The 21,288-nt window shown below is 39.1% G+C and overlaps 6 protein-coding genes and 1 long non-coding RNA gene across 9 annotated transcripts; 4 read left to right on the top strand and 3 right to left on the bottom strand.

The window, feature by feature from the left end:
• Nucleotides 1-548: 548 nt before the first annotated feature.
• LOC106419237 (GDSL esterase/lipase At5g08460) lies at nucleotides 549-2,647 on the top strand. Its single transcript, XM_013859995.3, has 5 exons — nucleotides 549-828; nucleotides 1,210-1,337; nucleotides 1,612-1,851; nucleotides 1,984-2,248; nucleotides 2,321-2,647. Exons 1-5 carry the CDS (start codon nucleotides 564-566, stop codon nucleotides 2,539-2,541), a joined length of 1,119 nt encoding a protein of 372 aa, XP_013715449.3. The 5' UTR covers nucleotides 549-563; the 3' UTR covers nucleotides 2,542-2,647.
• A 208-nt stretch (nucleotides 2,648-2,855) lies between these two features.
• LOC106419447 (peroxisome biogenesis protein 1) lies at nucleotides 2,856-9,735 on the top strand. 2 transcript variants are annotated; one of them, XM_048742478.1, is made up of 17 exons: nucleotides 2,856-3,113; nucleotides 3,204-3,377; nucleotides 3,603-3,702; nucleotides 3,855-4,325; nucleotides 4,634-5,380; nucleotides 5,717-5,808; nucleotides 6,135-6,208; nucleotides 6,323-6,545; nucleotides 6,703-6,796; nucleotides 6,864-7,018; nucleotides 7,230-7,451; nucleotides 7,771-7,971; nucleotides 8,165-8,290; nucleotides 8,372-8,433; nucleotides 8,634-8,751; nucleotides 8,929-9,201; nucleotides 9,298-9,735. In XM_048742478.1, exons 1-17 carry the CDS (start codon nucleotides 2,919-2,921, stop codon nucleotides 9,334-9,336), a joined length of 3,366 nt encoding a protein of 1,121 aa, XP_048598435.1. In that variant the 5' UTR covers nucleotides 2,856-2,918; the 3' UTR covers nucleotides 9,337-9,735. The 2 variants fall into 2 exon arrangements, with proteins under 2 accessions (XP_048598435.1, XP_048598436.1); XM_048742479.1 differs by lacking the exon at nucleotides 2,856-3,113 and having other exon boundaries at nucleotides 3,603-3,698.
• A 74-nt stretch (nucleotides 9,736-9,809) lies between these two features.
• On the bottom strand, nucleotides 9,810-11,658 carry LOC125579084. The gene is made up of 3 exons (XR_007317033.1): nucleotides 11,550-11,658; nucleotides 10,777-11,138; nucleotides 9,810-10,084 (listed from the first exon to the last, which is right to left on the bottom strand). It is a non-coding gene; the product is annotated as an uncharacterized LOC125579084 (long non-coding RNA).
• On the top strand, nucleotides 10,962-12,415 carry LOC106419239 (VQ motif-containing protein 31-like). The gene is made up of 2 exons (XM_022693750.2): nucleotides 10,962-11,094; nucleotides 11,679-12,415. The coding sequence occupies exon 2, from the start codon at nucleotides 11,742-11,744 to the stop codon at nucleotides 12,264-12,266; it is 525 nt and encodes a 174-aa protein (XP_022549471.2). The 5' UTR covers nucleotides 10,962-11,094; nucleotides 11,679-11,741; the 3' UTR covers nucleotides 12,267-12,415.
• An 859-nt stretch (nucleotides 12,416-13,274) lies between these two features.
• On the top strand, nucleotides 13,275-16,932 carry LOC106418997 (cleft lip and palate transmembrane protein 1 homolog). Of its 2 annotated transcripts, none has more exons than XM_013859740.3 (12): nucleotides 13,275-13,575; nucleotides 13,661-13,807; nucleotides 13,877-13,991; nucleotides 14,094-14,188; nucleotides 14,286-14,389; nucleotides 14,517-14,554; nucleotides 14,671-14,906; nucleotides 14,989-15,082; nucleotides 15,159-15,349; nucleotides 15,432-15,651; nucleotides 15,756-15,923; nucleotides 16,047-16,932. In XM_013859740.3, the coding sequence occupies exons 1-12, from the start codon at nucleotides 13,342-13,344 to the stop codon at nucleotides 16,190-16,192; spliced, it is 1,788 nt and encodes a 595-aa protein (XP_013715194.2). In that variant the 5' UTR covers nucleotides 13,275-13,341; the 3' UTR covers nucleotides 16,193-16,932. The 2 variants fall into 2 exon arrangements, with proteins under 2 accessions (XP_013715194.2, XP_013715193.2); XM_013859739.3 differs by having other exon boundaries at nucleotides 14,277-14,389.
• A 339-nt stretch (nucleotides 16,933-17,271) lies between these two features.
• On the bottom strand, nucleotides 17,272-19,478 carry LOC106419245 (F-box/LRR-repeat protein At1g48400-like). The gene is made up of 3 exons (XM_013860004.3): nucleotides 18,452-19,478; nucleotides 18,227-18,367; nucleotides 17,272-18,132 (listed from the first exon to the last, which is right to left on the bottom strand). Exons 1-3 carry the CDS (start codon nucleotides 19,445-19,447, stop codon nucleotides 17,815-17,817), a joined length of 1,455 nt encoding a protein of 484 aa, XP_013715458.2. The 5' UTR covers nucleotides 19,448-19,478; the 3' UTR covers nucleotides 17,272-17,814.
• Nucleotides 19,479-20,504: 1,026 nt separating this feature from the next.
• LOC111201345 (defensin-like protein 109) lies at nucleotides 20,505-21,237 on the bottom strand. Its single transcript, XM_022693061.2, has 2 exons — nucleotides 21,099-21,237; nucleotides 20,505-21,018 (listed from the first exon to the last, which is right to left on the bottom strand). The coding sequence occupies exons 1-2, from the start codon at nucleotides 21,235-21,237 to the stop codon at nucleotides 20,879-20,881; spliced, it is 279 nt and encodes a 92-aa protein (XP_022548782.1). The 3' UTR covers nucleotides 20,505-20,878.
• Between the last annotated feature and the right edge of the window lie 51 nt (nucleotides 21,238-21,288).

The raw sequence follows: 21,288 nt of genomic DNA, 5'->3' as shown, positions 1-21,288 counted from the left end.
AAACTTTAATTTTTAACAAGCTCTATGGGCCTGTTGATATAAAAAAGCTCATATGGGCCTAACCCGCCAGACTAGGCCGAATTAGTCGAACCCATCAGCAATAAGTCAACAAATTGATCTTATGATATGACCACAGAAGTCAAAGAGTTGAGACCATCAAGAACAAATCAAGTTCTAGTTTTCAATGCGGGATTCCAACGCTTGCTTCCTATACATTTTTGTGCTTTGCATTAAATGTTTATGGTTATAATTATTTTTGTTTTGAAGTTATATGAAGCTAGTTTTTGTAGCGCATGTCCACAGGTTAAGCTATGTGTGTCTGACGTCGAGCTCTACGTACGTGTTGAATACATACGGGTTTAGTTGACTTTTCTTTAAATGTTGAAACCTTTTTTAGCAAAAACCGGTGTGCCGTTTTCAAATAAGCCAACGGATCACAGAGCTCATTAAATTCACTGATACAAATTTATGACTTATTTATAACTCGAGCGCGGCCATGCATGTACCACTCTCATGAGAGCCTTCAATTTTCCTTGGAAAAAAGTATTTCAAATTTGAAAGACATGAGGAAGTCTTTCACTATACAATCATTAGCATTTGTTCCATTGTTTGTAGTAGTGGTACATGCAGTAGTCATCGCAGCCGAAGATGAAAACGAGGCAATGTTTCCAGCGATGTTTGTGTTCGGAGACTCATTGGTGGACAACGGAAACAACAACCGCTTGAATTCGCTCGCTAGGTCCAACTATCTCCCATATGGCATCGATTTTGACGGCGGTCAACCCACCGGTCGATTCTCTAACGGCAAAACCATCGTCGATTTCATCGGTACATACGTTCATTATACATATATACATGCGTATGTGTTCTATTAAATAGTTTTTGTTGTTTTTGAAAATTAATCAAATAGTTGTGTACCTTTAACCATTCTACTAAAGTGACCTTTTGCATATATACGAATGCACTTATGCACATGTGAACTACTCTTGGACTCTCTACATGCATGTGGTTTTGGAGTCGATCAATGCATGTAAAACTTTTTGGCATGAATGACTCTTTTTGTTCAATGTTTAGTCCATTGCTGGTGAACAAAAATTTGGAATATCTTTGTCTTATAAGTATATTATTAGTAATTTTGTAACGAGAATAAATAATAATAATGGGGGATTGATACATGAGAGTTTTTTTTTAAAAACTAAATGAATACAGGAGAGTTGCTGGGGCTGCCGGACATACCAGCGTTTATGGAAACGATGGACGGAGGAGTTGATGTTCTCCGGGGAGTGAACTACGCATCGGCTGCCGGAGGAATCTTAGAAGAAACCGGTCGCCATCTCGTACGCATGCACTTCTCTTAATTATCTACATGATGTGTTTTTTTATGTTAGTGAATCGAAAGATCTCTAACGGTCTAATGTTATATCAAACCTATGACTATTTCTATACTAATACATACTCCTATGATATATTTACAAAACATAAATTAATTAACTAAAAACTCATCATATGGGTTCACGAAGAGTATTTAATATTGACTTTTGATTGGGTGCATGAAGTTTTAGAAATCAATTTTCATGAGCAAATTAATTAATGGGAGTTGCATGCATGCAGGGAGAGAGATTCAGCATGAGAAGACAAGTGGAGAACTTCGACAAGACATTAATGGAGATAAGTAGGGGAATAGGGTCATCAGTAACAGAGTATATGGCAAAGTCATTGGTGGTGGTTTCACTGGGGAACAATGACTACATTAACAATTACTTGAAACCATCGCTTTTCCTCACCAGCTCCATCTACGACCCTACTTCTTTCGCAGACCTCCTCGTCTCCAACTTCACCTCTAATCTCCTTGTAAGTTCACGTTACTTAATTAGTCTCACCACACATACGTAACAAAACATAATTGCCATTATGTTTTATTCAACGTGGCAATGTTATATTATGAGCTACGTGAAAATGTGAGTTTATGTAATGTGATATTAGGAACTATATGACAAGGGGTTTAGGAAATTCGTGTTAGCTGGTGTGGGTCCATTAGGTTGTATACCAGACCAGCTAGCCGCTCGGGCGGTTCCGCCGGGTCAATGTGTGGAGGCGGTCAATGAGATGGCTGAGCTTTTCAACAACCGTCTCAAGTCGCTGGTGGATCGTCTCAACTCCGACAACAAAACCGGCCGCGACGCCATCTTTGTCTATGGCAATACCTATGGAGCCGCGGTGGATATACTCACCAACCCCATTGATTACGGTTAAGTACCTCATTTAACAACCGTTCGAACAGTATGTTCAAATGTCTGATACTGTCAAGTGTATGTTATAGGATTCGAAGTGACGGATAGAGGGTGTTGTGGAGTAGGGAGAAACGGGGGAGAAATTACGTGTCTGCCACTAGCTGTGCCATGTGCATTCAGAGATCGACACGTGTTCTGGGATGCTTTTCATCCTACAGAAGCTTTTAATCTCATCATTGCTCTCAGAGCGTTTAATGGCTCCAAATCCGACTGTTACCCCATTAATCTACTTCAAATGTCTCGTCTCTAATGATGCATTTCTCAACAAATCTTTTGTTTAACGTATCTCTTTGTATTTTCCTTCTTCAAGTTACTTGCATTGATTTTTGGATTTTTTAATCAATGCAATTTTATCGTTATATTTTACCTGATACATTAATTTATCTATCAGTATTTGATTGCATATATAAATGCCATTTTAGTTTAGTACAAGTATAGTATTGTGCTTAGCTGAGCTCAACCCTAGAGAATATATCCTGGAAATATTTACAAGGCCCAATATAAATTTACAAAAGCCCAAAAAGCCCAACACAAGGTAAGTGATTAGCGCTCGGCCCACAAACAAAGAAGATAAGCTTTGGAATACACACATCTGACAATCGGCAAAAACTAATTATCTCCGGCGCGATGGAAACAGAAGCGGTGGTTCGAACCGTCGCCGGCGTCGACTGTTTCGTCTCACTACCTCGTCAGATACTCCACGTGCTTCAGTCCACGAGCTCGTCTCTTCTCCCTCCGCTTCTCCCTGTCGAGCTCCGCTCCGGTGATCGTCGTTGGCCTGTTGCTTGGTCCGGCTCTAGCTCATCCTCTTCTGCGATCGAGGTTTCTCTCTTGATTTGAATCCCGTTTGGAGCTCTAGTACTCTTTTTTTGTTTCTCATTGCGTTTTCAATTTTTCGATTCTTCCGTTAAGGTTGCTAGAGTGTTTGCGGAAAGCATCTCGTTGCCGGATGGTACAGTGGTTCAGGTTCGAGTTCTCTCTAATGTGCCGAAGGCTACTCTAGTAACAGTTGAACCAGAGACTGAAGATGATTGGGAAGTTCTTGAGCTCAATGCAGAGCTTGCCGAGGCTGCTATACTTAGTCAGGTATTATTGGATAGTCTTTAGCTCTTGATCTTATTGCAAGTAAGCGTTGACTTTCTAGTTGACGGGAAAGGTTACCATCGTTCTCTTTTTTTAATCTCTCTAGTTTATGTTTTCGTATAATCTCGTGCCCGATTCAGTAGTGCCTTTAGTTTGTGGCAATGGAAGAGAACCAGTTCGCTAATTGGTCTGCTGAGGTAACTTTGGGAACACGTTTTTTTTTTTCAGGTGAGGATACTTCACGAGGCCATGAAGTTCCCTTTGTGGTTGCATGACCGAACTGTGATAAGATTTGCTGTGGTTTCAACATTTCCACCAAAAGGGGTGGGTAAGACCATCTTTGTTCTACACCTTTTTTGTTTTTGTTTATATTAGTCGTCTATTACCAAGTTTTTGTAGTTATTTTTTTTTCAACTTACTAATCTCTTATGCTTACAATTTTGCTAATGATTTTTTTTTTGACTGCTGGCTTGTTTTCAGTACAACTTGTGGCAGGAACTGAAGTAGCTGTGGCTCCTAAGAGACGTGAAAGGAATCTCAACGCGAAAAAGGGTCTTGATGCTTCGAGTAAAGATGTGAAAATCATGTTACGTGTACAAGATACCACTAGATCAGCGTTTCATGAAGCTGATGTCAAAGGATTTGATGTAAGGGTAGCCCTTACTTCTGTTGCCTATATTCATCCAGAAACTGCCGAGAAATACTCGCTAGAATCTCTTCAGATGATTTCTGTATCCCCAAGAATACCTTTGAAAGGTAGTGTGAAGAAAGACGAAGATTTAAATAAGAAAAACAGCGATGCTTCAAAGGTGGTTGAGAATGATAGTCACAGCTCGAAGAAAGAGCCCCGTCGAGCAATTCTTCGTCTTGTATTTTCGGATTTAGCTGCCAAAGGACATTTAATGATGGTGGAGTCTCTTCGTCTCTATCTAGGAGCAGGCCTTCACTCATGTGAGTAATATTTCTTAGCATACAGATGCTTTTGTTTTATGTACTTATAAAATTTTGATGTTGGTGTAGTTAGCTTGTCTACCTGAACGGCTTGGTAATTTAAATGTACGGAAAGACAATGCAACACTAGGATTTTGTATTTTATTCCTATAACTGTCAGGAAGTAAACATGTAGGTTTTTTGAGAGTTGTCATGCATTTTGAAATCCAAAAGCTAAGGAGTGTGCCATTTTGCATGTTTCCTTTCTCGATGGAGCTTTTTACCACAAAATCATCAATGTCTGAGTAAGAGTTATCATTTGTATGTAGGGGTTCACTTAAGGGGATGCAATGTCAACGTGCACAAAGAAGTTCCTGCTTTTTCACTTTCTCCGTGCATCTTTAAGATTTCTGAAAAGGAAAACGTGCTTGATAGAGGTACGGATATGCTTGGCAATCCAAATTCTAATAGAAGAAGCAGCCATCCAGCTTCTGGATTGACCACCAATGTGGATGTTGTGGACTGGTCTGTGCACGAGAAGGTTGTTACGGCTCTTTTATCTGAGGGTTTACATATTGAAGGAGAACAGGACAATGCCTATCAACTTAAGAATAAGAAAGGACTGAAATGCCTTACTCGCCTGTGGTCATTGGCACAGCGTGATGCTATTGCGTCAGTCACAGGAATTGATGTTAGTTCGTTGATTTTAGGAAGGGAAACTTTGTTCCATTTTGAAGTGGGAGGCCTCGAATCTTATAAGTCAAGAGACGGGCAGCCTTCTGTTGTTGATCTTCTGGAAATTAGGAAGGACAAAATTGTTCCTTTAGAAATTTTGTACGTAATGACAGTCTCTGACGAGTCTTCGCTTCGTGATAAATTCGTTGCGTATGAGCTTACCTTGGATAGAAGTGAGAAGAAGGACAATGTGGTTCATATTGAGCCAATGCTTGAGAAAATGAATCTTGGCGAACCTATATTTTTCTCGTCTGCTAAAGAAAGACACTGCAATAAAGGTGTTTCCCCGGATGTATCTTCCTTAGCGTGGATGGGCTCAGTTGTGTCGGATGTTATCAAGAGTAATTTTTCTCTCTCTTAGCATCTCCTTATTTTAATTATAATATCATGATGGCGCTCTATGTTATATATATATATATGTGTCTGCGGATAAAAACTAAATCAATCAGTTATAGATAGGCCTTGTGTCATGCTTTCTGATAACATAAAATTTGCTAAGATTTTGGTTTCATTCTGTGTTAGTTTTGTTATTGGATACGTTCTAGCTGCATATAAAATGTTCACGAAGCAGTTTTTTGCCTCAACTTAAACTGCTTGATCATCTACCATTTCTGCAACCTTTAATTTTTGTATATTTTATTGCATCTGGATATTGTTCATGAGATCTGTTCGTGCAGGGATGACCGTATTATTGTCTCCGACAGCTGGAATGTGGTTTAGCAAATTCAGTGTTCCTTCACCTGGACATATTCTCATATATGGGCCTCCTGTGAGTTCCCGTCCCCGTTTTTCTGTTCCATTTGGAATCACTCAAAAATTAATTTAGTGCATTTTTGGTCCCTGGATTTACTTGTATCTAGTTGCCAATTGATTCTATATATCCATTAACGTTAGTACGTTACCCACTCCAAAGCTATTTCTTTGGCTAGTCATGAATATCAGGATGTTTATTATATCAATGCTTCAGATTTTTTCTTTTCTTTTTACAACGTTGAATCATTGTTTCCCAGGCTTCAGTCGTTTCTTAATTTCTCTTTTTTTTTTCTACTGGTTAAATGACCTGGTTGTTTACTAATGTGAGCTTCTGGTTGATAGGGTTCAGGAAAGACAATATTAGCAAGAGGTGCTGCAAAGTACCTTGAGGAACAAAAAGACTTGTTGGCACATGTGTGAGTGGTTATGGTTAACGTTTACCTCTACTGATCTATTCCAACCAATATCATTTGTCTTCAAGAGACTTATTCTGGAACAGTTTTGGCTAAGTATTGATTTTCCTTGTGCAGGATTCTGGTATCCTGTTCTGCACTTGCCATGGAGAAGGTTCAACACATCCGTCAAACCCTTTCTAGTGTAATAGCTGAAGGCTTGGAACATGCACCATCCGTCATCATTTTGGATGATCTTGATAGCATTATCTCATCATCTTCAGATAACGAAGGAACTCAAGCTTCGAATGCGATTACTATGCTTACAAAATTCCTAACAGATGTTATAGATGATTATGGGGTATGAACTGTTGAAAAATATCAGGTCTAATATTTCACTGTTTTAAGTGTTATATCCACTCTTCTCCAAGATATGCTTTAAGCGACTAAATTCTAGCTGGTATATTCGATTTCTGCTCATTTTTAGTTACTCAGTTCTGTTTTCGTCCACTCAACAGGAGTACAGGAATACCTCTTGTGGAATTGGCCCACTTGCATTTGTTGCTTCTGTCCAGTCTCTAGAACAAATTCCACAGACATTGAGTTCATCAGGTATGAACTTGTTATATACCAGCACCTTTAGCTGTTTTCACATAAATGATCCATGTAATATTTTCAGGAAGATTTGACTTTCATGTGCAACTGGCTGCTCCTGCTACTTCTGAACGTGGGGCGATACTGAAGCATGAAATACAAAAACGCCTTTTAGAGTGTTCGGAAGATATATTGCTCGAGTTAGCTGCAAAATGTGAAGGATATGATGCGTATGACCTGGTATTTATAATTTCCATATGTTTTTAAGATATGATGTTGTGCCGTTATCAGTAAAGATATTTAAAAGAAATTTTGGCAGACCCTTCAAGTCTAATACTATCTGGGATTGTCATGTCGTATATGTTTTGGATTCAAGCTTACATCCTTTTCTTTTGATTTTCGTTCTGTCCGTTACTAGACATTGAGCTTTTGTTGGATTCTCTTTTTCCAGGAAATATTGGTTGATAGAGCTGTTCATGCTGCCATTGGCCGACATCTACCTTGTGAATCCAATGTATCCAAATATACTCTGGTCAAAGAAGACTTTACGCGAGCTATGCATGAATTTGTGCCTGTTGCCATGCGTGACATCACAAAATCTGCTTCGGAAGGTGGTCGCTCGGGGTGGGAAGATGTTGGAGGTGTGACTGATGTTAAAAATGCTATCAAAGAGGTATATATGCATGTTGATTACCGTATCTGATTTCTTGCTCCCATTAAGATTTAACTAGTGTGGGTAGGAAATTTGGCCGATATTGTTATCCTTTTATTAACTGTAAGCATTGTCAACTTGCATCTACTTGGTTTTATCTGCTAGCGTTTATGTATATTCTCTTACTGAGTTATCTGAGAATTAATCTGATGGAAATAATTATACTGTTCTGTATAATGTATTGTTACGAGTTATGTTAACAATTACAATTACAATGATCAGTAGTTATTTTGAGAACTAACTGTAGAAATCCAACTTATTTGCTCTTTGTCATGTCCAGATGATTGAGTTGCCATCCAGATTTCCGAAAATCTTTGCAAAGTCTCCTCTGCGTTTGAGATCAAATGTTCTCTTGTATGGCCCACCTGGTTGTGGGAAGACACACATAGTTGGTGCAGCTGCAGCAGCGTGTTCCCTACGGTTTATCTCAGTGAAGGGGCCTGAGCTCTTAAACAAATACATTGGTGCTTCTGAACAATCTGTAAGAATGACACCTCTCTTTGTTATGCATCTTTAAGATGCTTTTGAGATGATCATCCTGCTTTATCTTTACTGCTGTATTCTCCTGGCAATTGTTTTTCTTAGTATTTACTGTGTACTAGATAGGTAAAAAACCTGAGTGTTATCCTAGTAGTTCCACATATATCTAATAACGACAAACATCCATCTCTCAGGTCCGTGATATATTTGCAAAGGCAGCAGCCGCAGCACCATGCATACTCTTTTTCGATGAATTTGATTCAATTGCTCCCAAGAGAGGACATGACAACACCGGGGTTACTGATCGAGTTGTTAATCAAGTAAGTTACTTCAAAAGTATTTGCATACTCAACCAACCCTAAAAGTTCAAACATCTCATGTCATATTTTTCTTTTGCGTAGTTCTTGACAGAGCTGGATGGAGTTGAAGTTCTAACCGGGGTCTTTGTATTTGCTGCTACAAGGTATGTACACCAGAATACGTCTATATTTAGTGTTCAATGCATTCATACAATCTACAGAAAACGGGTGGATTAAGACTTGAGAGTAATTCCGTAATGATAATAGCCATTAATTTTGAAGCCTATCTCAGTCCTCATTTTATGGTTTCATTACATACAAAAGATGAATATATGACTTTTATATTGGTTTACTCATTTAACAGTAGGCCAGATCTGCTTGATCCTGCGCTACTGAGGCCTGGCCGGCTTGATCGTCTTCTTATGTGTGACTTTCCATCCCCACCAGAGCGATTAGAGATTCTCACAGTTCTCTCTAGAAAGGTTAGTTCTATCATTTGAATAATTTCTGCTAGTTGTTTTTTTCCTGAAACCTCCTAAGTCTTCACGTTACATATTCTGAGCAACCATAAACTTGAATCCCCTATTAATTGAGGCATTTATAAAAATAATACAAACGAAAAATGATACAATAATAATAATCTTTGCACTTTTATGCAGCTTCCGATGGCTGATGATGTTGACCTAGATCCTATAGCTGCGATGACTGAAGGCTTTAGTGGAGCTGATCTTCAAGCTCTTCTCTCAGATGCGCAACTTGCAGCTGTTCACGAGTTTCTGAGCAAAGAAGATAGAACAGAGCCTGGAACGACTCCAATGATAACTGATCCTCTTCTGAAGTCGATCGCTTCCAAAACTAAACCATCGGTTTCTGAAGCCGAGAAGCAAAAGCTTTATGACATTTATAGTCAGTTTCTGGATTCAAGAAAATCGGTATCTATCTACTCTCTCCACCCTAGTTCCTCTTCCCTTTTTATACAGACCCATGAATTGATTACTAACAACACCAAAAAAATTTCTTCCTTGTAGTCAAGAGAAGCAAAGGGCAAAAGAGCAACCTTAGCGTAACCAGAAGGTATCACAATTCACAAAGACAAAAAATGAATACATTTGTAGTGTAGGATCTACATCATGAGGTATAATTTCCCTTGTGATCTATATGCATAGTGATAAGCATTATAGTCGAATAAGAGTAGACAAAAACAGTTAAGAAGCTATTCAGAGGCTTGAGATAAAGATAGATAGGGAGCAATAATGCTTTGGTCTCTTCTATACAGTGTAATTTCAGAAAGATCCAGACGACTGTAAACAACCCTATAGTGAAAACAGTGTCCGGTTGCATTTTGAGTGGAACCATAACCAAACCGGTTTTGTTAGTTGGTTTCTGGATATGCAATGTTCATGTTATGATGATTGTATTGAAGTCAAATCCCGAATCGGTTAATATATTTCCAAATATTCATATGACCAACTAAGGTCAGCGACTGTTGGTAAAACAAAAAACAGCTTGTGGTTCTATAGACTATATTAGACCATGCCAGTCATTAATGTTCTTATATAGCCATGGAAGGAGTCAACCAAAGAACAGTGTCAGTTAGGAAACTGTTATTGAGTCCAGTTAAATATCTCATCACATTCAACAGAGACAGCCCATTAAAAAAAACAATATAACAAAAGAAAGAAAAATAGAAACCGTTGTTTGGTTTTATAAATTGGGTGGAGAGGTTTGCTATGACGTCTCTCTATCTCTCTCCCTACACTCCTTAACCGAAACGGCATGCACTTTTCTTCCTTGTTGAACTTGCTTTCTCCATTCCTTCACGTAGGGGTGAGCACTTTACCCGATATCCGAAGTGGCACCCGAACCCGATCCGAAAAACCCGAACCGAAATCCGAACCGAAGTAGCAAAATACCCGAACGGGTATTGAATAAGAAGAGATTGGATATCCGAACCCGAACGGATAATACCCGAACCCGAATGGATATCCGAAGATAACCGAACATATGTATAATTAACCCTATATTTCTAGTTTACATCTTTCATTTTATATAAAATATTTATATTGACACTATACATACTTTAAGTTTATATGATATACATACAATTACGGAAAAAATAATTTGCTACTCAATTAAAATGCATGTCAAGTTTTTTATTTCAAAAATTAACAAAAAGTTACATCCAATTTTTTTTTAAAAAAAATAACTAAATTTATGCATTTTTAGTTTTAAAATGTTATGTCCAAATCTATTAACCATTCAATCTATTAAAAATAAAAAATTAGTTGACAGAAATTTATATTTTTAAATACAAGAAACTTGAGAAAGAAAATTTTAATTTTTTTTTTCAAAATCTAAATATCCGAACCTGATCCGAAATAACCGAATCCGAACTAAAAATACCCGAACCCGACCCGAAGTACAGAAATACCCGAATGGGTTTTACACCTCTATACCGAAATACCCGAAAATCCGAAATACCCGACCCGAACCCGAACGGGTACTACCTTCACGACAGCATGAAATAACTCATCACAATCTGGCATTCTGATGTTTGACCAAACCCAAAAACGGTTAAAAATAAAAGGATAAAATAGTCTTTTTCTCCTCTTTCCTCCACATTCTTCTTGTTTTTTCCTCCTTTTTTCTGGTATATGAACAAAGTTCTGAGCTGTGACCAGACCTCGACCAACAACAGTCTTTATACCTTCTTTGACCTTTCTCTCTCTTTTGTTGTCTTCTTCTTTTTTAACTTCCCTTTTTATCTTCCTTTGGGTTCAGAAACCAGTATTTGCCTTCACTAGCTGCCTCGGCTTGCTCTTCAGGTATGTCTTTGGTCTTTTTCCTTTTTCATCATTTCTTGTGATTCCTTCATAGAGCAGAACACAAGAGATATTAGGCATTAGCTTTGGTCATCTATCAAATCATAAATGTATATAAAACCTTCTATAACCAGTTCCCTCATCATATGAACAAGTAATCACCATAAAGATAATGAAACAAGACAGATTCAGGACATGACAGCCCCTGTTCATTTGCATTCCTACAATTAGTAATAGCACCAAACTTCGATATACATTTATGAGTGTACAACAAGTCAAAAGCAAATTCAGGAAAAAGCCAATTTTTTTCTCAAATATAATAAGAATGCAGTGTTTTTATTTTTAAAATGGTAAGGTTTGAGTACACGACTGCCTCTTCTTTTGTATATGTAGCTAATTTCTGTTTTGAGTTGCTTGTTTTGTAAGATGATTCAGAAGATCTTTTGAGAAACGTTTACCTTACTTCATCCTCATTCCTGAAATCACTCACATATATTTGACATTCATTGGTTCTATAGATAACTCCAATTTCTTCAAATTCACCTTACACGTTCGAATATTTCTAATCATCTGCACAAATGTTACAGGTCAGAGGCCAAAAAAGAAACAGGTGTAAATCAAGGCCTGTTCTGTCAGAGAAAAACTTACATATGAATAACCAAGGAAGTCAAAACGTTGCAACATGCAAGCCCGTCACAACATTCGTCCACACCGACACCAACACTTTCAGAGAAATCGTCCAGCGCTTGACAGGTCCATCAGAGAACAACAATGCTGCAGCAGTACCACCAGAAGCAACATCGATAAAAACCACCACACAGAAAAAGCCGACGACTTCTAAGCTACATGAGAGAAGGCAATGTATGATGAGGCCAAAGCTTGAAATTGTCAAACCTCCTCTGAGCTTTAAGCCCACCAGTACGACACCATCATCTAAATCTGGTAACACCAACCTTTTAGCAAGTCCGGTGGGCACACCTTCTTCATTGCTCTCTAACCTGTCCTTGATAGAAGGTGATAAAGCAGACCCACATACAGAACAAGAAGAAGAGAAAGCCATTAAAGAGAGACGTTTCTACTTGCACCCATCGCCAAGGTCTAAACCAGGGTATACAGAACCAGAGCTGCTTACTTTGTTTCCTTTAACATCTCCCAATTCCAGTGGCAGACCATAAAATTCGACAAGAGTAAAATCATAAGCTTGTTCTCTCTACCTACTACCCCCCAAAGGCCATGTACATGTAACATTATCTCAATCAAGATTTGTCTCTGTAACGTTCCATTGTAGGTTTCATACAGTAAACAGTCCTTATTGAGTCGAATATTTGCAATCCATATTGTATCAACCCAGCGTGACAGCATGCAGTCAACAGAGTAGCTATGAAAACATGATCAGGCTTAGTCCACAAGTCCATCATAAGAGAGTAGATCATAAGTGCTTCCTTACCCATACCGTGCACAGCACACAACCCAGCTACCACAGCAGTGAACATAACCAGATCTCTATGACCATCTGAGTGGAAAACAGAATACGCGTTCTTCAAGCTGCCACATTTAGCATATACGTCTAGTAGAGTTTCTTTCAGGCGGATATCACTAAGTCCGCCTCTGATAATATGTACATGGCATTGTCTTACTAGATGCAGAGAGGCTAACTGCGCACACACAGGAAGGAGGTTCATGATAGTCACGGTGTCAGGCCTCATTCCTCTGCTTGTATCTCACGGAAAACATCAATGGCTTCATTAGGATACGAACCATTAAACTCCAAGTTCGAAAAAACTGTCCTAAAACTTACATCTTTCAGCTAAATATCCCAGTAACAGCCGTTTGTCAAGAAAATCCACATTACAGAATTTGGATCAGACATTTCCACAAACACTTGATAGGCAAAAAAAACAATTTACTTCAAAAATTTCTAACAATCGACACACAAGCAAAGACTAAATGTGATAGAGACATAGAGACTCTAGAAAAGAAACAGTCTTTATCAAATTCCTTATGTCTCCGTCTCTGCATAAAAGCAATAAGGTTTTTAGGCTTATAGCTGAACAGAGTAGGTTAAATCATGAAATTCGAATACTAACGGGGTAAAATAAGAATAAAATAAACTATTGAGGTCCTTACATGCAAATAAACTATTCATTTCGTATAACGTCCTTAAGTAATCTCTCTAGACTCTGCTTTACACATCTCGTCACTAAAGTTAACAGCTTTGATTCGGAAAAGCATCTCTTCACTTCCCCGAATATGGCTCCGCCGGCAGCAGGTGAAACAGCGGCCGTCGTGGGCGGTGATGCTCAGCCGCAGCAGCAGCAACGACAAGCAGGTGGTGGATTTGGGCAGACGATAACCGGAATCATTCGAATCGCCGTCTTCTGCTACTTCGCTTCGAAGTTCTTCTCGCCGAAACAGAAACCTGTTGATCCTTCTAAGCCTCCGCCTCATCTCATGTCCAATCTCTTTCACAAAGGCGAGCCCTTGGTAATTGGGTATCTCCAATTCGATTGCTTTCTCTCTATCGACGTTTTCGAGGTCTTAAAAGTGTTTGTTTTTATTTTGACAATAGGATATGTGGTTTTATCTATCGGAGAATGTTAAATTCAATGACTTTGGGAACGATGGTAAGCTTGTTTGGCACGAGACGAACATTCCTTGTGCTGTGTGGAAGCCTGAGAGCACTAGGACCTTGTCAATGAAGTATTATCCATCCGAGGTAATAGAGATATTTGTGTTTCTTCATATGCTGTGTCAGTTGTGTTGATGGGGTGTTTTGTGATTGCAGGCACTGAAGAATAATGGGAGTCTCTATGCTCATGTCTTCTTTGCTCGATCTGGTTTTCCTATTGATCCTAACGATCCTGAGTATCAGCCTCTTAATTGCTTTGGCAGGACACATCGTAAGACTGAACGGTCCTTTTTTTTAAGCAAGAGTTGGTAGTTAGATTCTTGTGGTCACTTAAGTTGGATGACCTCTTCTTTTTTTTTTAAACTGTTTTCAGCTGTTGCGACTTACTTGCCAAAGCGGAAAGCAGATAAGAAGAAGAGTCTTTTGGGAAATCCTAAAGACTCTGCTGATTCCAGTGCAGAAGTTGAGGTGTGCTTATGGTTTTTATGTGTTATTTTGGCATGTAATTAGCCTGTGTTATGGCAACAGATTCTTGTGAACTAACGACAGAAAGTAGGCTTCGCAGGAGGTTAATGGTCGTGACTCGGAACTTAAGGATGAGGGCCCTGTGGAATGGATATCCTACTGGAAACCTAATGTCACCATTAACCTAGTCGATGACTTTACTCGGTAAGTAGTTCCTTCTGGTTATTGGTAGATGAATAATCGATTTATGGCATGCTTTCTTTTCCTTTGAGCTCACTTCTTTCGATGAATTTCATAAGACTTTTGCCAATTGTCTTCAATTTACTTACAGCTATCCACAGCACGGTGTACCACCAAACATTGCTCCTTGTATCCTTCCGTTTCTTTTGGCAGATTGTTACTTAAAGTTTTTAGACAACTCTCTATGCACTTGTTTCATCTTCCATGCCATTTTCTTTTTTTGCATTCCTTAACTTTATTGGCAGACATACAAGTAGAACCTACTACAGTAAACTACTACCCTATAGTTTTCTTCAACGAGTTTTGGCTGCTAAGGGACAAGCTGATTGCAATCAACGAGACAGTCTCAGAGCTGCCACTTAACATTGAAGTAAGCCCCATAAGCATGACAAAGTGGCAGCTATTTGAGCAGATTGAACAGTCTTTCCAGGTTCATCGTAGCTACGGAAGCATGCTTGATGGTGAATCTGACGAACTAAAGGTAGGTAGATTCTGTTCCCTTATGCTCAGTTAGCTTCATGTCTTATTATATATACTTAGATTTGAGTGTGATATACTTGCAGAGGGTGTTTTTGGAAGGCAACCCTTATCTGTTGGGCATCACAATGTGTGTTTCGATGCTGCATTCTGTGTTTGACTTCCTTGCATTCAAAAACGGTAAACGCTTATTGGTATATCCTAAAAATGCTTATTGGTATTAGCTTATCTAATGTGTCTGTTGCTTTTCCTGCAGATATCCAGTTTTGGAACAAGAACAAATCTATGGAAGGACTGTCTGCAAAGTCTGTTGTACTCAACTTCATCTGTCAGTTCATCATCTTCCTCTACCTGCTTGACAACGACACTTCATGGATGATACTGGCTAGTTCTGGAGTTGGCGTCTGCATTGAGTTCTGGAAAATAGGGAAAGCCATGCGCATAGAGGTACATCAATGACATTTCATGAATATTCTGAGCTTTTGCTTTGCCTTTATATAAAAACTCTGACAAATGTTCAACTTCACAGGTTGATAGAAGTGGAATGATTCCAAGATTGAGGTTCCACGATCGTGAATCCTATGCGAGAAACAAAACCAAGGAGTATGATGATATTGCCATTAAATTCTTATCCTATGTGCTGCTCCTCCTTGTCGCTGGATTCGCCATATATTCACTAGCCTACGAACGCCACAAGAGCTGGTACTCATGGATACTATCTTCACTAACGAGCTGCGTCTACATGTTTGGTATAAAAGTTCCCAAAATTCTCTTAAACTATCTCAAAACTGTCATGTGAATGATTTCCTTTGAGCGGGAATCAATGTGTTTTTGTTTTGTTTTGTATTTGCAGGTTTTATAATGATGTGTCCTCAATTGTTCATCAACTATAAGCTAAAGTCAGTAGCGCATCTACCATGGAGGCAGATGACTTATAAGTTCCTCAACACCATCATCGACGATCTCTTTGCCTTTGTCATCAAAATGCCAATGCTGCACCGTCTCTCTGTCTTCCGAGATGGTAAATAATAGGATTCGGTCTTTCTCTGAGATTGTTGTTGATTCATGCCTCTTTAGATTGTTTTGGAAGTGACAAAAAATGATAATATGATCTAAATCTGGTGTTGTCTTTGTTTTGTTGCAGATGTAATTTTCTTGATATACTTGTACCAGAGATGGGTTTATCCTGTGGACAAAACACGTGTCAACGAGTTTGGTTTTGGAGGTGAGGATGATTCTGCGGATCCGAAGAAGATCACTGACCAAGAAGATGACAAGAAAACAAACTAAAAATAAGCTTTTATTTTTATTTTTCCAAATCAGTTTTAATTTCTTTGTTTTTTTTTTTTTTTCCGTCAAAGTTTTTTTTTTATATTAAATAAATGGGCCAGGCCCAGACAATGGCAGAAGCCCGCTTACATAAAAAACTATTACAAGCCCAAAAGAGAACGGGCAAAAGGCAAGGATTAAACGGGCCCTCGGCCCAACTTAGAAACCGCACGACCCCGACCGCCAGCGCGTCGAGGAGACTGGCTCGCCACGTGTAGGGATCTGCACCTTTCACGCGTCACGCGGCGTCACCGCCTCAACTTGACCGCTCCGCCAGAAAGCCGCCGGAATAAACACCATCGTCATCCTCGTTCGTCGGAGCTCAGAAACCGGTAAGCCTCCAACGAACCCATAGCCTCTCTTCACCGCCATGTCATCACGCCTGAGGGATCCATCGAATCTCGAGATCTCCTCCGACTTTACATACTTCAAACCCTAGACACGCGAACGAGGAACCCTCTCTTTCTTTCCTTGAGAGTCGTCACCTCGCCGGAGAGCTTCATCTTCTACCAGGTTCTCAACCACAGTGACCCAACCTCACCTTTGACGACAACCACACCAGACTTGATACAAATCGAACCTAAAAAACAACCTTTACCCAAAGAAACCCGGGTTCCTAAGCGGCAGCGCGGAGCTTTGCTAGCCTCCGCTCTCCGTAACCAGAAGCCGGCGAAGGCGAATCTAACGGAGACTCCCTTCCCGGAAGCTAGAGCCGGCGACGGTGGATCTGCGGAAGCCTCCACCTCCCGGAAAAACACCACCTCTGAATATGTAAACCGCTCTCTCTCTCCACCGAGGACCTCCCAACAAACGCGTCGTTACTCCAACAGCGTCCCACCGTTAAAGAAGGAGCCGGTATCAGAGCTCGGACAAAGCGAACGTTACCAGGACGGCGAAGAAAGGACGAAAGGGAACCACTCTGACTAACTAAAAAGGACTCCGGCGCCGGCACGGACGCTCACGCGCCGACCGACCGCCGGAACCCAAAGCAGATCTAACTTCTCTCTCTGTTCTCTCTCTCTTGTCTTGCTCATTTTAATTTCTTTGTTCTGCCTTAGAAGTTTTGTTTTAGGATATATAAAAGATAAAATTTTATCTTAAAAGATCTTTAATCATATGACTTTATAGTGACCATCATACATTTATCAGCACATGACAATATGTCATCTACAAATAAAGAGTGTGGATACAATAATCATAACAAGGTTTCTTCTCCATAGTGAAAATGCAACATTGATCCAGATTTTTAATGTAACACAAATGAATGCAACAACATATATTTTCACTGTTATATTATCCATTTGGAGGTGAGGATGATTCTGCAGATCCGAAGAAGATCATATGATATTAGGATAGATTTTTGATAAATGTTACTGATCAGCTGAGTCTTTGTTTACATTAACAAGGTTAGCCAATCTAAAGAATGATTACCATTTTATATGTGATTGTTGTTCATGGTTCCTAGAGTGTGACTAGCATTAGGACAAATTGTAACCAACTTCAATGATATTTAAATAATAATAACCATACACGATTTAAGTTGCATCTAAATATTGGCATATAGCCACCGAGAAAGAAAAAGCTCAGCTGAATTGGATGTCACACTTTGATGAAGCTTTGGGGAGAGTCAGTAGATTAGCTCGCAAGAACTCAATCTGGTTGTCTTTGTCCGAGTTAACACCAACTTTAACAGTTTCAAGACATTCCAACTTACCTAAGAAATGCATCATCTGGTTCAGCTCTTCAAAAGAACCTCCATACTCTAAAATCTCTAGCACCTTCACTTGACATGTCCATAAACAACTTATTGTCTTCTCCTCCTCCTCCAAAATCTTCCTCTGCTTCTTAGGGATGCAAGCACATGCATCTCCGCATCTATTTGTTATTCTGTGCACAAGACCCTGAAACCAGAGACCAGTTTGTTATGTGTAATGATGGGCAACCCACACTAGAAACAAACAAACAAACAAATAAAAAGAGAAAACTGATAATTACCTTGATGACTAAAGTGTGTAGATTTGGACAACTATTGAGCAGAAGTGGCATTACTTGCCAACCTTTTTCCTTGTCACTCTCGATCGATAAATTAAGGAGGTTGTTGAACATTGGCATGGATTCACAGCAGAAATAAAAAGCCTGGTATAATAAGCTAATCATCAACAAACCAATATACAATAGAAAAACAGAAGATTAGAAGAAAAAGAAGAAAAAAAAACTGACCTCAAGAGAATCAGGAGACAAGTGAAGGATTGTAATATTGCGTATACCCGCAACTAGGTCTGAAACATCACCAATTATAGCTACCTTATGTTTATCATCATCATCATCATCATCATCATCATCATCATCATAATCATAAGTTGACTGCCATAACCTCAGATCCAGTCTGACTTGGACAAGCGAATCCAAATCAACAAACGAATGATTCTTGGATACATAACAAGAATAGTCCAGTTGCACAAGATTGGGTGCTCTCAAATAAGTTCCTTCGGGGTGATCACATTTTGGAAGATTGACAAAAACCACAAGCCGCTTGATAGTTTCGCTTTCCACGTGCTCACCACAACATAACGGATTCAAAGGATCAGCAGCATCACTTATGAACAAGTCTTCCAGCACAGGGCAGCCATCTATGAGCCGACAATAGTCTGGATGATCAATGGTTGGAAATGATAACATAGAAAGTGATTTGAGCGCTGGAAGAAAAACACGCTCAAGGACTCGAATATGATGGTCACCGGATAGTGTGAGCTTAACCAATATCTTGCACGTAAACAACTCTTGCATTATATCAATACCACAACAAGTGTCAGCGTGCAAGTGTAGTTCCAATAAACCCCGCTCCATAGCAGTCCAAATGCAAGGGTCCAAACAAAGTTTCACATGATCATGCTTACACGCTGCTGCGTGACAGCGACCGCCATATACATGTCCGAGAGACAGAGATAATTTTTTGATGATAGGAGAATTGTTTAAAGTCTTGTCCACGAAATCTAAGAAGCGATGTGCTGCACCACATGTTGCGACAGTGGTAGTGGTGGGATACATAACCATCGAATCATCAAAACAAAGGCTGTCTACAAGACACAGCAGATTCTTCCACCTCTTGGACAGGATCGATGTAGAAGCAGCCTCTTTTGTCGGAACCAAAGACAGGATTTTGCCTAGCAGCTCATCTGGCAAACTACTTATCAAGTCTCTAGAAAAAGTTTTCATACTAACCTATCCGTACCTTCAAAATCGAAAGACGAAGCCAGAGGGAAACGAGGAAGAACCAAAAAGCTTCTAGAAAGAGAGCCCTAACCTTCTTCTTCTTTTTTTATATAAATTTACCGAAATTTACCAAAGTTTAATGTAAATTATTATTTCTTTTTTTGTTAATTTGAGTTTAATTATGATATCCTTCAAATAATATAATTGAAATACATGAAATATTAGGGGAAAGGGAATATACAAAAGAAAGAAAAAAACTAAAAGTTAATGTGAACTATTATTTTAAGTTTTTCACTCCAACCCAAGCTTGGACGAGCCTTGAAGATACATCCCCGGGTGAGGGAAACTCGCGTGTCCGTGTTTAGACGAGAGTACACAACAGGTTTGTTGGTTCCTTTAACAAACTAAAGATCCGACACATCAACCCACCCGCCACCGCTATGCTGAGAGTCTGAGAGAAGAACATCTGAGTAAGCTCACCGTTGAAGTTGCTTATCCGGAAGGTAAAATGTTCCCAGTCACCAACGTGTTCACCGATACGGTGAGGAGACCGATCTTGAGCGTGGCGGGACCGTTAAAGGGACAGAAGATCCACATAACAACGTCAGTGAAGATCCCACCGAGTGCTGGTTTCACGTGGACGTAAAGCTCTGAGCTCTCTATGTTCCCTTTTTTTAGATTGTTTGTAGCTTCCTCGTCTTCTTGAGGGAGATCGGTTCGCCTTGCGGTTTACCAAACAGGTACAATAAGGCTCCGTTTTTAAAAGAACCATGGCACGGAGGAAGGTAAGTAAGTCTCTTCATCTTCAGGGTGGAAGTAGGCCGTTGCTCCATAATGTTGAATAAGTGCATGGACTTACTCACTCAGCTTTATCCACAACGGTTGTTGGGACCTCGTGGCATGAATAATTAAAAAATCACAACATGTATAAATATGATATAGAATAAGCATCTTCATTGTGCTACATTAATTAACAATACAAGTCTTTTTCAGTGGTCTTACATTGTTGCTTTAATTATTGAAAGTCACATAAACCTACCTTCTTGCAAAACAATATTGATTTTAATTTAGCCTTAATAGTCTACAGATTTTTTTTCTTCATTACCATTAATGTTTTTAGTGGAGATGCTTTAATTAGAGGTCAAGAGACAGTTCATCTCGAGTCCTGACATAAATTTGTCATAACGACTCTATCTTAGTGTTCTTATGTGATTATAGAATATGTCGATTATATTAGGTTGAAATCTTGTATTCCTACACTTTAACTAATGAAAATTGATGTTGAGTAAAAAGAAAATATAGTAACCATCATACATTATCAGCACATGACAATATGTCATCTACAAATAAAGAATTGGGATACAGTAATCATATCAAGGGTTCTCCTCCCTCCATAGTTAAAAGGCAACGTTGATCCAGACTTTTAGAGTAACACTAATGAATGCAACAACATATATTTTCAATATTACATTGTCCATTTACAGTCCCCATTGAGGTACAGAACTCAATGCATTTCATCATTCCTTGCCGACATGGGCCTGAGTCGAAACATTGAGTAAATTTTTCTCCAGACCCTAAACAAACCAAAAAGTATACATTTAGAACAATTCACAATGGTAGATCACCAAGAAAAACAGATATAATTAATTCTTACAAGGCATGAGCTCCAGACTTTGACGACACTGAACATAGGAGATACCCAACATAATGGTTAGAGCAAACACCATCAAAATTCTCTTAGTGAATTCCATTATATTATTGTGTAAAGAATGTTCAGAATCAAATAACAGCATACTCTATTTATAGATTAGTTATTTAACTGTGTTATAATTGGATAGTTGTTT

The sequence above is a fragment of the Brassica napus genome, chromosome A10, assembly GCF_020379485.1.
Source record: "Brassica napus cultivar Da-Ae chromosome A10, Da-Ae, whole genome shotgun sequence".
In the NCBI taxonomy this organism is placed as follows: domain Eukaryota; kingdom Viridiplantae; phylum Streptophyta; class Magnoliopsida; order Brassicales; family Brassicaceae; genus Brassica; species Brassica napus.
Note: the sequence above shows the minus strand (reverse complement) of the source record. Positions and strands in the feature narration are given on the sequence as shown.

Bases quoted from the DNA above. Each gene is read 5' to 3' on its own strand.
- LOC111201345 (XM_022693061.2), bottom strand. From the start codon at position 21,237: ATGCTGTTATTTGATTCTGAACATTCTTTACACAATAATATAATGGAA. The intron at 21,019-21,098 runs GTAAGAATTAAT...TGGTTTGTTTAG, and splicing joins AAGTCTGGAGCTCATGCCTT to GGTCTGGAGAAAAATTTACT.
- LOC106419239 (XM_022693750.2), top strand. From the start codon at position 11,742: ATGAATAACCAAGGAAGTCAAAACGTTGCAACATGCAAGCCCGTCACA.
- LOC106419447 (XM_048742478.1), top strand. From the start codon at position 2,919: ATGGAAACAGAAGCGGTGGTTCGAACCGTCGCCGGCGTCGACTGTTTC. The intron at 6,797-6,863 runs GTATGAACTTGT...TAATATTTTCAG, and splicing joins ACAGACATTGAGTTCATCAG to GAAGATTTGACTTTCATGTG. The intron at 7,019-7,229 runs GTATTTATAATT...CTCTTTTTCCAG, and splicing joins GATATGATGCGTATGACCTG to GAAATATTGGTTGATAGAGC.
- LOC106419245 (XM_013860004.3), bottom strand. From the start codon at position 19,447: ATGAAAACTTTTTCTAGAGACTTGATAAGTAGTTTGCCAGATGAGCTG. The intron at 18,368-18,451 runs GTCAGTTTTTTT...TTATTATACCAG, and splicing joins TGTCTCCTGATTCTCTTGAG to GCTTTTTATTTCTGCTGTGA. The intron at 18,133-18,226 runs GTAATTATCAGT...CTCTGGTTTCAG, and splicing joins TACACACTTTAGTCATCAAG to GGTCTTGTGCACAGAATAAC.
- LOC106418997 (XM_013859739.3), top strand. From the start codon at position 13,342: ATGGCTCCGCCGGCAGCAGGTGAAACAGCGGCCGTCGTGGGCGGTGAT. The intron at 14,390-14,516 runs GTAAGTAGTTCC...ATTTACTTACAG, and splicing joins CTAGTCGATGACTTTACTCG to CTATCCACAGCACGGTGTAC. The intron at 15,083-15,158 runs GTAAACGCTTAT...CTTTTCCTGCAG, and splicing joins CTTCCTTGCATTCAAAAACG to ATATCCAGTTTTGGAACAAG.
- LOC106419237 (XM_013859995.3), top strand. From the start codon at position 564: ATGAGGAAGTCTTTCACTATACAATCATTAGCATTTGTTCCATTGTTT. The intron at 1,338-1,611 runs GTACGCATGCAC...GCATGCATGCAG, and splicing joins AAGAAACCGGTCGCCATCTC to GGAGAGAGATTCAGCATGAG. The intron at 2,249-2,320 runs GTTAAGTACCTC...TGTATGTTATAG, and splicing joins CACCAACCCCATTGATTACG to GATTCGAAGTGACGGATAGA.